The following is a 13,167-nucleotide window of genomic DNA, read 5'->3' on the forward strand; positions in this document are numbered from 1 at the left end:
TGAAGCTAAGTAGGGTTGGTCCTGGTCAGTTCCTGGATGGGAGACCAGATGCTGCTGGAAGTGGTGTTGGAGGGCCAGTAGGAGGCACTCTTTCCTCTGGTCTAAAAAAATATCCTACTGCCCTGTGTAGGGTGCTGTCTATCAGATGGGGTGTCCTGTCTCTGAGGTCATTAAAGATCCCATGGCACTTATCGTAAGAGTAGGGGTGTTAACCCCAGTGTCCTGGCTAAATTCCCAATCTGGCCCTCAAACCATCACGGTCACCTAATAATCCCCAGTTTACAATTGGCTCATTAATCCCCCTCCTCTCCCCTGTAACTATTCCCCAGGCCATTGCTACAAATGAGAACATGTTCTCAGTCAACTTACCTGGTAAAATAAAAGATAAATAAAATTAATTTGAGTCAACATTGGCCAGCATCCCTGTGGAACATTTTCAACACCTTGTGGAGTTAATGACCCAACGAATTCAGGCTGGGCAATACTGAGCGCACTCAATATTAGGAAGGTGTTATTGTTTTGTAAACTATGATCCTGATTGCCTAGTCACTTTCACCCCTACGAACATGTACATGCTGAATTACCTCGTATCCCTGCACATTGACTCAGTACTGGTACTCCTTGTATATAGCCTCGTTATTGTGTTACTATTTCCTTTTTTATTTAGCAAATATTTGTCAAACTTTTTACCTCAGCATTGTTGGGCTTGCAGGTAAGCATTTCACAGTGAAGTCTACACCTGTTGTATTTGGCGCATGTGACCAAAACAATTCAATTTGTCTTGAAAATGTCAGAAATCAGACCAAGGACTGGCAAGGTAACAGCAGTAGCTGCCACATGAGGACACTCTGCTCAAATAAATAACTTGTCAACAGTACATTCATTTCAAACCACTTGAGAAAACTATAACAGTGTGAAAAGCTGTCAAAGGCAAAGCGTGGCTACTTTGAAGAATCAAAAATTATTTTATTTCATAGTTTTGATGTCTTCACTATTATTCTACAATGTAGAATTTTTATTTTAGAAAAACACTGGAATGAGTAGCTGTATTTAAACTTTTGACTGGTACTGTACATTTACCAAGGGAAGTCCATAACGAAATATTGGTTATTGTGTGACCATGTGAATAAATTCAATTGGATATGTATCAACATTGTATGAGAGTGGGTATTGATGGATTATGAAATAATGTATAATATAGATTTAATCCAGACACTGTATATCCGTGTAAACGACATTAACATAGCCTAGCCTACATCTAGGAATATTGTTTTGAACCGTTCACTGGTATAACAATTTTGATTTCCATTTGACCATTTTGTTTGAAGTTTCATGATTTCACGACGGGCGTATTCATTACGGAAACAAGCAGAGCAAAACGAGATTTTCTTTTGGACAAATTCAGGCAGGTCCCTCGCGTTTTCGTTCCTTTTTACTTCCGTTTAAGAAACGTTTTGCAATAGAATCGGCGTAATCAATACGCCCCTGTTGCATACGGTTTTAGTAGACTACAGTAGCCAATGAACTTTGAGACATCCAGACCTATTCTAGTCTGTTTAACCAATGTGATTCTCCTCTTGACGTATTCTGCTCCACTCGGGCATCTGTAAAATGAAACCCGGAAATTAGATCCCTTACATATTGGCCGTGTTCGAGAGCATAAAAACCGTGTTTTTTATTATTGATCTGCAAACAATGAGTAGTTATTTATGAAGCAAGCAGTGGCGTGTATCCATGGTTTCCAAGGGAAGCCAGCCCCCCACCCCCCAAAAAAAGTGGTGTAAGGTACTTATTAAGGGAAATACTTTAAAAGTACTTTTTACTCCATACATTTCCCTGACACTCAAAAGTACTCGTTACATTTGGACAGCAAAATGGACCAATTCACACACTTATCAAGAGAACATCCCATGTCATCCGTACTGCCTTTGATCTGGCGGACTCACTAAACACAAATGAATGTTGGAGTGTGCCCCTGGCTATCCGCCAATACATTTAAAAAATAAAATTGTGCTGTCTGGTTTGCTTAATATAAGGAATTTGAAATGGTTTATACTTTTACTTTTGATACTTTAGTAGATTTGAGCAATTCCATTTACTTTTGATACTTTAGTAGATTTGAGCAATTCCATTTACTTTTGATACTTTAGTAGATTTGAGCAATTCCATTTACTTTTGATACTTTAGTAGATTTGAGCAATTCCATTTACTTTTGATATGTAATTATATTTAAAACCAAATACTTTTAGACTTTCACTAAAGTACTATTTTACTGGGTGACTTTCACTAAAGTACTATTTTACTGGGTGACTTTCACTAAAGTACTATTTTACTGGGTGACTTTCACGAGTCATTTTCTATTAAGGTATCTTTACTTTTACTCAAGTATGACTATTGAGTACTTTTCCAAAACGGTATATTTTGTCTCTGTTTTTTAATAATTTTCCTTCATTTCGCAAGACGCTGAATGTACCTCACAGGAGAAAGCATCCCAGTGAGCGAAACAGAGCCCCTCTATCTCTGTATGTGTAGGTATCTATCTGATGCTGTCTGGTCAAAAAGAGTATGACATTGTGCTGCCTGTAGCATTGATTGCAAGGGAAGTCAGTGAACATTTGCCCTCCTTTGATCATTTTTTAAAATAAAATAATAGCCAATCAGTGTTTAGCTAAACTGAGTGAGATCAATTGTGAATGGTCCTGGCGCACCAAAAAAAAGTTCAAGGGAAGGCAATTTAGATTTGTCTTCACACCAATTACATCAAAAGCAAAACGTCATTGACAGAAACACTTGAATTGTTGCATCTCGGTTGTGTCGTTGTCCTGTGGACAGCTAGCTAAAATGGACCCTTTCCTAAATTAACCATGAATGGGGATTGGGATTTGGATTTGTGGTTTTACTTAACTCTCCGTACTGGCCCTGGAATATAATGGTGATTCTGATCCAACCATGAGTGTATACATTGTGCCCCTGGACTGAGAGGATGGAAGTTCAATATGTACAGTAGCTAGATGTAGTAGGCTAATGTTAGTTGGCTCATCTTTGCCCATGAAAGGAAGTTAGGCTAGTGATTAAGCATTTTAGCCAGGTAGTCTAGGACAACAAACATTGAAAGTATGTACTGTATGACAGAGTAATTGACCATTTGGTCAGCATGAAAGAGAGGGTGGCAATGGTGTTTCTCTACAAGTAGGGTGAGTCAACATGTACTTGCCTGAACTAACGCGCACGCAGGCACATGCACACACACAGAAATCAGAATCATGGATATCATATTTAGCTTAAATTGATTGAACTAAATAGTTTTTGGTATATTTTAGTTGTCACTCTATTAGACTAAACATAGGTGATTTGATGATGTTGAAATGTTGAAAGTTTAAATGGTGCTGGAATAGTGGAGGCAGCTCCTGTTTTCTTTGTGACTTGCGGTAGGTAAGTCTCCATGGTTCTAAATCAAATCCTAGTTTAGTAGTCTGAAAATTTCAGAAACATCAACTTGCTTGACCATGCTGTAGGTCATGTATCTGTTTAATGTTTTTTGCTTTGTGGTGGTTGCCATGGAAGCAAAGAAGGGGAGCGAGGTGTGTATGTTCTCAAACACACATGCATGTGGGGGTCTGGGAGAGTAAGTGTGTCCATCTGATGAATGGAACTCAATGTTATACACTAATTGTAGTCTCGCCCATTCATTTCTATTGACGTCATTTTTGACCAGGAACACCACAGGTGTACAAAAATTCAATAAAACACAACATTTTATGAAAATCATTTAAAAAATGTATTTTGTGTGTTCAGGTGCCCTGTGTGGACAAAGTTATGGAACATTATGACAATCAGATTAAATGAACTACATTTTTCAGAGAGAAAACTTGTAAATCGGTCCAATTCGACCAGAACACAGCAGGAGGATAAAACATGCATCGCTACTGGACGCAAGCTGATTTGTTGGACAGTTAGTCAGCAATCGCAACATTCGTTTTGATACTCTCGAGCATCGCACTGTTTTGAGAAGAAAATAAACTAATTCCGGGGAGGGTCTCTTCGGCACCGTTGAACCAATCCGGTAAATGTGGAGGAGGAGTTAAAATGTGTCGACTGGTCCTCTGCTATGACATCATATAGCCAGACATCAGTCCAGGTAGTGATAGCCAACCAGAGTTCAGGAAGGCAGCCGCGGAGCTGATGGACACACAGCGAATAGCCAATGAAATGCCTTTATTTGTCAGGCGGGGGCAGGACTAACTTGATATCGACAGGTAGAGATGCTGGGTTACAGTACTAGCCGTCACTTATCATTTAGCGTTATAGGGGAATAAACTATGATATTGGAATCAAGAAGGATTTGACTGTGCTTTTGGGAACACTATTTTCCGTTTATACAAGGCCTCGTGCCTTGTAGAAAACCGATTTAGATGGTGTAGAAGTGACAATTGTTTTTATTTGTTTCAAACGCAAGGAGTCTGTCGCAGTGGCCTATAATATTTTACAACGGATTGAAACAAACAGAAGTCGTGACAATGGCTATGCATTTATATCAAGTTAGTAGTATGCTACTAGAAAATACCGTTGGGAAAATTAGTGACAACGTGACATCGGTGGTTCTTGCAGTGTTTGTGATCACCCTAACTTTGGGATATATTTCTAAACTGGTACTCAAACAGTCACAATCTTCTTCCGACGAAGACAAGGTACGTTATGTGCATAAGCAACACATCAGTTGAGATATATTACATTATTATTAGGGCTGCGACAGTGAATGTTATAGTTTCATGCCGCATTCATAGACTATTGCATATTGTGCATAATCAATTGCCTTGTGTATTTTATTCTCTCAGAAATACCCACCATACATACCTTCTAGCATTCCATTTCTGGGTCATGCCATAGCATTCGGGAAAAGTCCCATTGAATTTCTGGAGGATGCATATGAAAAGGTAAGACTACAGTACTGCTGAAAAGTATACGTTAGTGCTCTACGTGCTACTTACGTTTGTTTACAAAATGTTACAGTAACGTTTCTACAGCTTCTGAACCTTACTGGTGTATAGTGCCATTTGAAAGTGCCCATTATAGTAGGTGCTAAAACAAGGTTTATTGTCTTTATATTCACAGTATGGGCCCGTTGTCAGCTTTACCATGGTGGGCAAAACCTTTACCTACCTTCTGGGTAGTGAGGCTGCCACACTGATGTTCAACAGCAAGAACGAAGATCTCAATGCAGAGGATGTCTATTCTCGATTGACCACACCAGTTTTTGGCAAAGGGGTTGCATACGATGTACCTAACCATGTAAGCAAATAAATACTTACTCAGACACTCCCATTCGCACTCACAAATATAGAAAATTTCCCCCCCACATAAAGAAGTCTTGCCAGAAGTTTATGATAGGTTTATGAGCTGAAACAAAGTATTGATTTAGTGAATTCAGTGAATATTTTGCCACACATTTTCTTTTGTAGATTTTCCTGGAACAGAAGAAGATGTTTAAGACCGGACTGAACATTGCCCATTTCAAACAGCACGTTGAAATCATCGAGGAGGAAACTAAAGAGTACTTTTCAAGATGGGGAGACAGCGGGGAAGAAAGTAAGATGCCAGACTGATCTTTTCACATGGAATACTGTAGAAACTAAATCCAAATGCCCAGCTCCAAGTCGACTTCTAGTCCCTACTGTAGCCACTTAATGTAGACCTAAAAAAGGATTGAAAAGATGTTAGCAGAATTACACATTTTCCACTTGGCCTATCAGATTGCAAAGTGGAATTATTAGTACAGTATACTTATCTAATCCGTTCAGACCTATAAGAGCTCACGGGGCAGGGACTTGGGTGAAGTACAATGTCAACTGTTAAGAAAATTCAGCACAATTTCCCATCAACAAGTTCTCAAGTATATTATAACAAAATCAAATCAAAGTGTATTAGTCGCGTACACAGACTTGCAGATGTTATCGCAGAAGCAGCGAAATGCTTGTTTTTAGCTCCAACAGTTCAGTAATACTTAGCAATACAAAACAACACACATGTAATCAATGTGTTGTAACTCCTGAATACAGTTTGAACCTTGCCATCCATTTTAAGATAGTTCATTTTTTTCCTGTAAAGGTAAGGTAGCGATATGACATTACCAAAAGTAGTGTTTAACAGAGCGACTTCTGACATGAGTAAGAAGCAAGAGGCTAATCTAGTCAAAATTTGTTGTCACGTACTGTAGCTATTACGTGGCTCAAGAGTGCATTGAAAACCCATGCACAGATGCTTAATGGGTTGCTAATGACTGCAGTCTTTTGCTTCACACTCTTGCTAGAATCTGTTTGCGAGGCGTTGCTGTTTATGAAGACGTCATATCACTTGTTACACGTCATAACATTTGAGCCGTACTGCACAGTCAAAGTTATCCAGTCCGCAATTCTGACCTCTTTTCTCTCTCTCACTCATTCCATCTCTCCCACTCCTTCCTGTCTTTCCATCTCCTCCCTCTCTCAGACCTGTTTGAGGCCCTGTCGGAGCTGATCATCCTGACGGCCAGTGCCTGTCTGCATGGGAAGGAGATCCGCAGCATGTTGGATGAGAAGGTGGCCCAGCTCTACGCAGACCTGGACGGGGGCTTCAGCCATGCTGCCTGGCTGCTGCCTGGCTGGCTGCCGCTGCCTAGTTTCAGGTAAGAGAAAGACTTCATTCATACTGTCCTCTCAACCAAGGGTCAATTCAAACTGTTCCACCTTCAGGTTAGGTTTTTTGTGTGAAAGACCAAGTTAGACTAAGTTGCCAGAATGATTGCTGGAAATTAATACTTTTGAAACTTCATTTATACTGTCTTATTGTTCTATCCTCAGGTTAGGGTTCTGGGTGATAGACTGAGTTGGAATTAATTCTACTGTATTCATTCTGTAATAGCAATACGAGAATGTCTTATTTAGTTTTGTCATTTTTGTACAGACGAAGGGACAGAGCACACAGGGAGATCAAGAACATCTTCTACAAAGTCACCCAGAAACGCAGAAGCTCTGGAGAGAAAGTGGACGACATGCTGCAGACCCTCATAGATGCCACCTACAAGTAAGACATAAGTGGGACAGATGCCAGTAGTAATACATATGGGACAAGCATCTATGCCTCCCCACAGGACTGAAGTGAATGAGCGTTTGGTTTAAAGGTGTTCTACAACTGTTGAACCATTTTAGACTGATTCCTCATTTCAGGCCTAACTATTTCTGCCATTTTTTAAGGGATGGTCGGCCCCTGAATGATGATGAGATAGCAGGCATGCTGATTGGTCTACTCCTGGCTGGACAGCACACATCCTCTACCACTAGTTCCTGGTTGGGCTTCTTTCTGGGCAAAGATAAGGCCCTACAGGACCGTTGCTACGCTGAACAGAAAACAGCATGCGGAGAAGACCTGCCCCCACTCAACTTTGACCAGGTCAGAATCCATAACTGACATTTTGCCATAGATTACACTAGAAATTTGTTGTTGAAAATATGAATAATGTTTTTACATTGGCTTACAAATGTACATTAATTTTTATAAATTATTTTGTTAAAACTTATTAAGATCATAGAATATGGTCAAAAAATAAACTATTTAAAACTGGGTAATTGGATATTGTATGTGAGCAACTTCAGTTTAGAACCGTTTTTATAGACTGCTAAACCATACATTCAGCTATTCATTTGGACGGTTTTGATCGTCTAAATATTTGACATGCTCTTTACTTACCTGGTCTCTTGTTCATTCATCAGCTGAAGGACCTGACTTTGTTGGACCGCTGTTTGAAAGAGACCCTCCGACTACGTCCACCCATCATGACCATGATGAGAATGGCACGCTCTCCTCAGGTAAGATCGATGTCATTATTTGTTGGGCGGTTACGAATGCCCATGAAATTATTCCTACTACCTTCATAGACATTTTTTCAATTACCAGTCAATACATTTTAAAAAACAAACATTTTGGGACACTGAATTTGAGAGAGAAATGGCCACAATGTAAATGGTCCATATATATATATATTTTTTGCATTGAAATGGAATGGAGCCCCAACCCAGATAAATGCATGTGTATAATAGGTGAGTGACCATTGAACAACCCTCACCCTTTACTTCCATCCACCCCCAGACTGCAGCAGGCTACACCATCCCAGCCGGCCACCAGGTGTGCGTGTCCCCGACGGTCAACCACCGTCTGCAGGACACCTGGACAGAGAGGATGGAGTTCAGGCCTGACCGCTACCTCAATGATAACCCTGCCGCAGTTGAGAAATTTGCCTATGTGCCCTTTGGAGCCGGTAAGAATATTTTATTGTTATTTCCTCCCTTTTAACAGCATGTAATAAGTTAGGTGATCTGCCATCTTTAAGAAAAAACAGAAGTGTCAAAGCATATACACAATGGTAGGGGAAACAGCTGACATAGTGTGTTTTCATGTGTAAATAAGTATTTTGTCAGTAGGTGGGGCTCTTGCTCAATACATACAAATATGGACTTTACTACCATACTTTGTGGCATGAGACAGCTTTGTATCACCTGATTTGACCCTCATTACCATGACTCATTAAAAAACACTGATGTTCTCTGTCTTCTAGGCCGTCACCGCTGCATTGGGGAGAACTTTGCCTACGTTCAGATCAAGACCATCTGGTCTACCATGCTGCGCCTTTTTGAATTTGACCTGGTCGATGGCTACTTCCCCACAATCAACTACACAACCATGATCCACACCCCACACAACCCCGTCATCAGATACAAGAGGAGGCAACACTAAGAGACACTGAGCGCAAAACACAGCAGAGAAAAGAGGTTACACCCAGGAGAAGAGCAAGGCTTTGTCCAAAATGGCGTCCTATTCTATAGTGTACTCACTTTTGTCCAGAGCGTCATAGGGCTGCAACCAAAAGTAGTGCACTATATTGGAAATAGGGAGCCATTTCAGTTTTCCCCCAACAAACAACCTAACTTACCTTAAATGGTTTGATTTAGAGGAAATTATTGTACTTGAATTTAGGAACTGTGCAAGTTAATACACAGAGTTCTGGCTGGAAATTAAACAACTTTACTTTGTGTTGCCCCCCACCTTATGTGTGCCTTGTTGTTTAGTTGTTAGAATGTACACTGAATCAGTTTGTTTCTTCACTAACGGCTTCTCTGTAGTAGTCTAATCCCAAATTAGATCTGTTTGTGCAGTCATGCCAATGGCCATAGGATTTGGCTACAGTATACAGCACAAACAGATCTGGCCAAAAGCTTCATCTTTTGTCCATTCTATTTCAACTGTCATGGTAATACATATACACTGAGCTCCAAAAGTATTGGGACAGTGACCATTTTTTGTTGATGTTTTGGCTCTGTGCTCCAGCACTTTGGATTTGAAACACTACAATAACTATGATATTTATGCCTCGGTAACTTTGAGGTTAAAGTGCAGACTTCCAGCTTTAATTTGGTCCCCCCAATTTTAGGGGACCAAAAGTATTGGGAGAAATTCTCGTGTGTTTTAAAGTAGTCTAAAGTTTAGTATTAGCATGCAAAGATTACATTAACCTTGTGACTGCAAACTTGTTAGATGCACTTGCTAATAGTTCTGGTTGTGTTTCAGATAATTTTGTGCCCAATAGAAATTAATGGTAGATAATGTATTGTCATTTTGGAGTCACATTTATTGTATATAAAAACAGAATGTTTCTAAACACTTATACATTCATGTGGATGCTAACATGATTACAGATAATACTGAATCAATCATGAATAATCAGTGAGAAAGTTAAGAGGCATAAACATCATAGTATCATTTCAAATCCAAAGTGCAGAGCCAAAACAACAAATGTGTCACTGTCCCAATACTTTTGGTGCTTAGCGTAGGCTTTCAAGCTTCCACTGTGTGAAATGTGATAGTCTCCTGTGTGTATGAGTGACACTATTACAGTAAGGATGGATATTACTGGAGTAAAAAGCACTGCCTTTTACAGAGCAGTGAGAAATAGTAAAAACCACTGATCCTTATCCATTGATTCATAGAGATCAGTGATCAAACTGACGAGCACTGACTTTGTATGTACTACTGTCCATTCATATAATTGTACAAAGATAGAGAACCTGGGCTGGGTCAAACAAAGAAAACAGACTTGAAACATGGAGGGACAACCTGCACTTGCTCAATGTCAGTTTTCTGACACAAAAGTTTTCTGTTGTGTGCCCTGATAAACACGACTAAGTGTATTGAGTGGGAATGTTGGACGGTCAGGGTAATATGGGTCCGTTTGACCCATGTAGTGCCTTGACAATGGAAAATTATTAGTCCATTTTGTTTTTGATTGATTTGACTATTTGAAGCCTAGTGTTGTGAACATTGGTCCTTTATATATATATATAAAAAACAAATCTAAATATCATGTTCAATTTGTCTTCACACCATAATTTTATTGACTGTACATTTCCCCCATACCAGATTCACATTTTAGCTCAAGTTCTATTTTGTTTTACAACTGTTAGAACTAATTAAATGTGTACCTGTAAAATCAAATTGTTGTGTCAGTGGAATTGGAGAAAAAAACAGTGCGACCACATCTTTCAAGTGTTAAAATTCATATTTATTTCTGTTTTGACAAAATACCCAGAAAATTCAAAGCTCCTACCTTTACAAAAATATGTCTTCTACAAATTGTCCTCTGTAGTCTGTCCAAGAAACCATTCTAATAAAACACAGTGTGGTGTATATAGATCATGTAGCAGCCTCAACAGTAAAGTCAAATTCTCCATGGCAGAGTTCTCCCAATTCCCGTCCTGGAGAGCTACTGGGTGTGCAGGCTTTTGTTCCAGCCCGGCACTAACCAACATTTCCAATAATTCATCAATCATGGACTTCCATTTAAGAAACCAGTTACTTTAATCAGGCATGTTAGTGCTGGGCTTGCGCAAAGACCTGCACGCCCACCCGGTTCCTATCCAGGGCTGGAGTTCTCCGGAGAAGCCTGCTCAACGTATTCTTCCACCCACACAAAGTAACATACACAGTATAAATTAAATTATTCCAGGTTTTTCGTTTAAATTAGCATTCCACAAATATACATTTAACGCGATTCTGTTCACCCACAACAAAGAGGCAGACCAAAGTTTACAAACATAGAAGCTGTTTCAAGTGCTGGCGACAAAAAGCCTGATTATAAGATGTCTACACACAACAAAATGTTTTTTTGGTCCCCACGTAATATACTGTACACAGCAGAATGATACAAAATACCGGAGCTCAGCACAAGAAAAGGCAACTGAGTTTCTTCAAGCCAGTTCCAAAGTAATTTATGGACTTCTATCTTTTTATTCCAAAGTGCAATTGAGCATATGAAGAAGAACCTAGGAAGGGCAAAATGAATTGGTTTAGATCCCAAGACAACTCTTGACAATAACATTTCAAGCATCATCTGCACATATTTTCTTGGGTGATTGAATGAGAGGGCAATTTCTGCTTTTGCAGTACATTATTTAACTCTAGATGGTGTGAAGTAGTACGGTTGGAAGTGTGTGCATGTCTGTTACCTGACTGCACGCTCCCCAGTCTCCTCTGCAGGGCCTCCAGTCTGGAGATGTAGTCGGTGAGCGCTCGGTCAGGGTCGTAGTTCTGGAGGTGGGAGCAGGTCAGAGGGCCAGAGTCCCCAGCCATGTGGAACCTGTGTTGTGCAGAGGAGAGGGCGGACCTGGGGGAGGCCCCACTCCTCTCTCCGTACACCTCCACACTCCCCGGTTGCAGGTAGGGTGAGTCTGTCCTCACCTCATTACCTGAAGAGGAAGAGACCGTTGTCAGTCCTCTGTTTTCTCTCACAAAACAGGATCAATGAGCCAGTCAACGAAAAGGTAATTATACATTTCTGCTTTGCATTGAACCTGGCATTTTAGAATATTCAGGTTATTTATTTAGGTTAGCTAATATTGTGGACCACCTGATCAATCAGCACTTCATTGACTACAAGTGTGTAAGTCTAGGTTAGCCTAGCTTGGTTCTTTACCATTTAACTCAACCAGTCCATTCATTCCATGTGATTCTCCCAGTATATTTTCCTGGTGTTGGGATAGTGTGAGGAAATGTGATTTCCATACCCGTTGACTGCCCCAGGCCATTTCTGTTCACGTTGACAGATGTTATGGAGCTCATCCCCGTAGTTTTATGCCATCGCTTGACCAGGAAACGCATTCTGGAAGAACAGAACAGTCTGATTCAAAGATGTGCTACAGCACGTGTCAAACTCGTTCCACGGAGGGCCGAGTGTATGCGAGATTTCGCTCCTCCCTTATACTAGATTGATTTATTAAGGTCACTGATTAGTAAGCAACTCCTCTCCCTGGTTGTCTAGGTCCTTATCGAAATGAAGACAGTCCCTCCATAGAATGAGTTTAACAACTGCATTACAGAGGACCATTATCCTACAGTACAATCAGAACAATCCATCTGTGTTTATTAAAATAACTACTGATATTATATGATGCTGTATGAACTCATAACAGGCGTTCACAATCCAGCACCTGTTTTGAAGTATTAACTAATCAGCTATAAACTTAAATAAACCTAAAGTATAATTTAGCTATAAGCTCCTCATAAAGGTCTTTAAACTGCAGAGCATTATAATTTAGCAGCTATAGCCTCACAACAACAACAGTCTACGCTGCTCTGTTTACCAGGAGAGGGCGACATGCTAACAATAAAACCCATATGATCATAAGCAACCAGCTATCCTATAGCCTCCTAACAGGTGCAACGCCATCCTACCACTCCAGTTCCAATTGTTTACCTGGAGATGGCGATGGAGACGTGGACGGCCGAGCGGAAGCGCGTAAGCCCCCGGCGGCTTTGTGTCAGGGACTCCAGGCTGCAGTGGGAGGGCCGGCTGCCCATGCGGGCGATGATCGACAGCGTGGCTTCCTCGCACTCCTGGAAGCCGCCGAGCAGCAGCAGCAGGTACTTCTTCTGGTAGATGAGGGCCTTGCGGAAACTCTCAGAGCGTAGGTACTTGCCATATATCTTCTGGAGAAGGGGAATAAAAGAGAGAGAAAGGAGGGTTGAAAAGGTGTGATAGTTAAGTGGGTTGTATAGATGTGCAACAACGTATTTGCTATTCAACTTTGACAAAGAGTGGAAAAGCGGTAGATTTGAAAGAGGTAAGTGTCATGGAGAAATGCA

The 13,167-nt window shown here is 40.5% G+C and overlaps 2 protein-coding genes across 9 annotated transcripts in view; one reads left to right on the top strand and one right to left on the bottom strand.

Moving 5' to 3' along the window:
- The first annotated feature begins 4,250 nt into the window (after positions 1-4,250).
- On the top strand, positions 4,251-10,724 carry LOC109907429 (lanosterol 14-alpha demethylase). The gene is made up of 10 exons (XM_020505391.2): positions 4,251-4,688; positions 4,836-4,934; positions 5,113-5,289; positions 5,460-5,586; positions 6,487-6,661; positions 6,940-7,059; positions 7,230-7,425; positions 7,746-7,841; positions 8,122-8,290; positions 8,588-10,724. The coding sequence occupies exons 1-10, from the start codon at positions 4,518-4,520 to the stop codon at positions 8,764-8,766; spliced, it is 1,509 nt and encodes a 502-aa protein (XP_020360980.1). The 5' UTR covers positions 4,251-4,517; the 3' UTR covers positions 8,767-10,724.
- akap9 (A kinase (PRKA) anchor protein 9) overlaps positions 10,567-13,167 on the bottom strand; it is a 137,422-nt gene continuing 134,821 nt past the window's right edge. For all 8 annotated transcript variants that reach the window (XM_031793529.1, XM_031793533.1, XM_031793528.1 and 5 more), the window contains 4 exons: positions 12,779-13,011; positions 12,090-12,184; positions 11,532-11,771; positions 10,567-11,348 (listed from right to left, as the gene is read on the bottom strand). In XM_031793529.1, coding sequence (XP_031649389.1) covers positions 11,305-11,348; positions 11,532-11,771; positions 12,090-12,184; positions 12,779-13,011 — 612 coding nt within the window. In that variant the 3' untranslated portion in view covers positions 10,567-11,304. The remainder of the gene's footprint in view (positions 11,349-11,531; positions 11,772-12,089; positions 12,185-12,778; positions 13,012-13,167) is intronic.

Source organism: Oncorhynchus kisutch, linkage group LG17, assembly GCF_002021735.2.
Source record: "Oncorhynchus kisutch isolate 150728-3 linkage group LG17, Okis_V2, whole genome shotgun sequence".
Taxonomy (NCBI): Eukaryota; Metazoa; Chordata; class Actinopteri; order Salmoniformes; family Salmonidae; genus Oncorhynchus; species Oncorhynchus kisutch.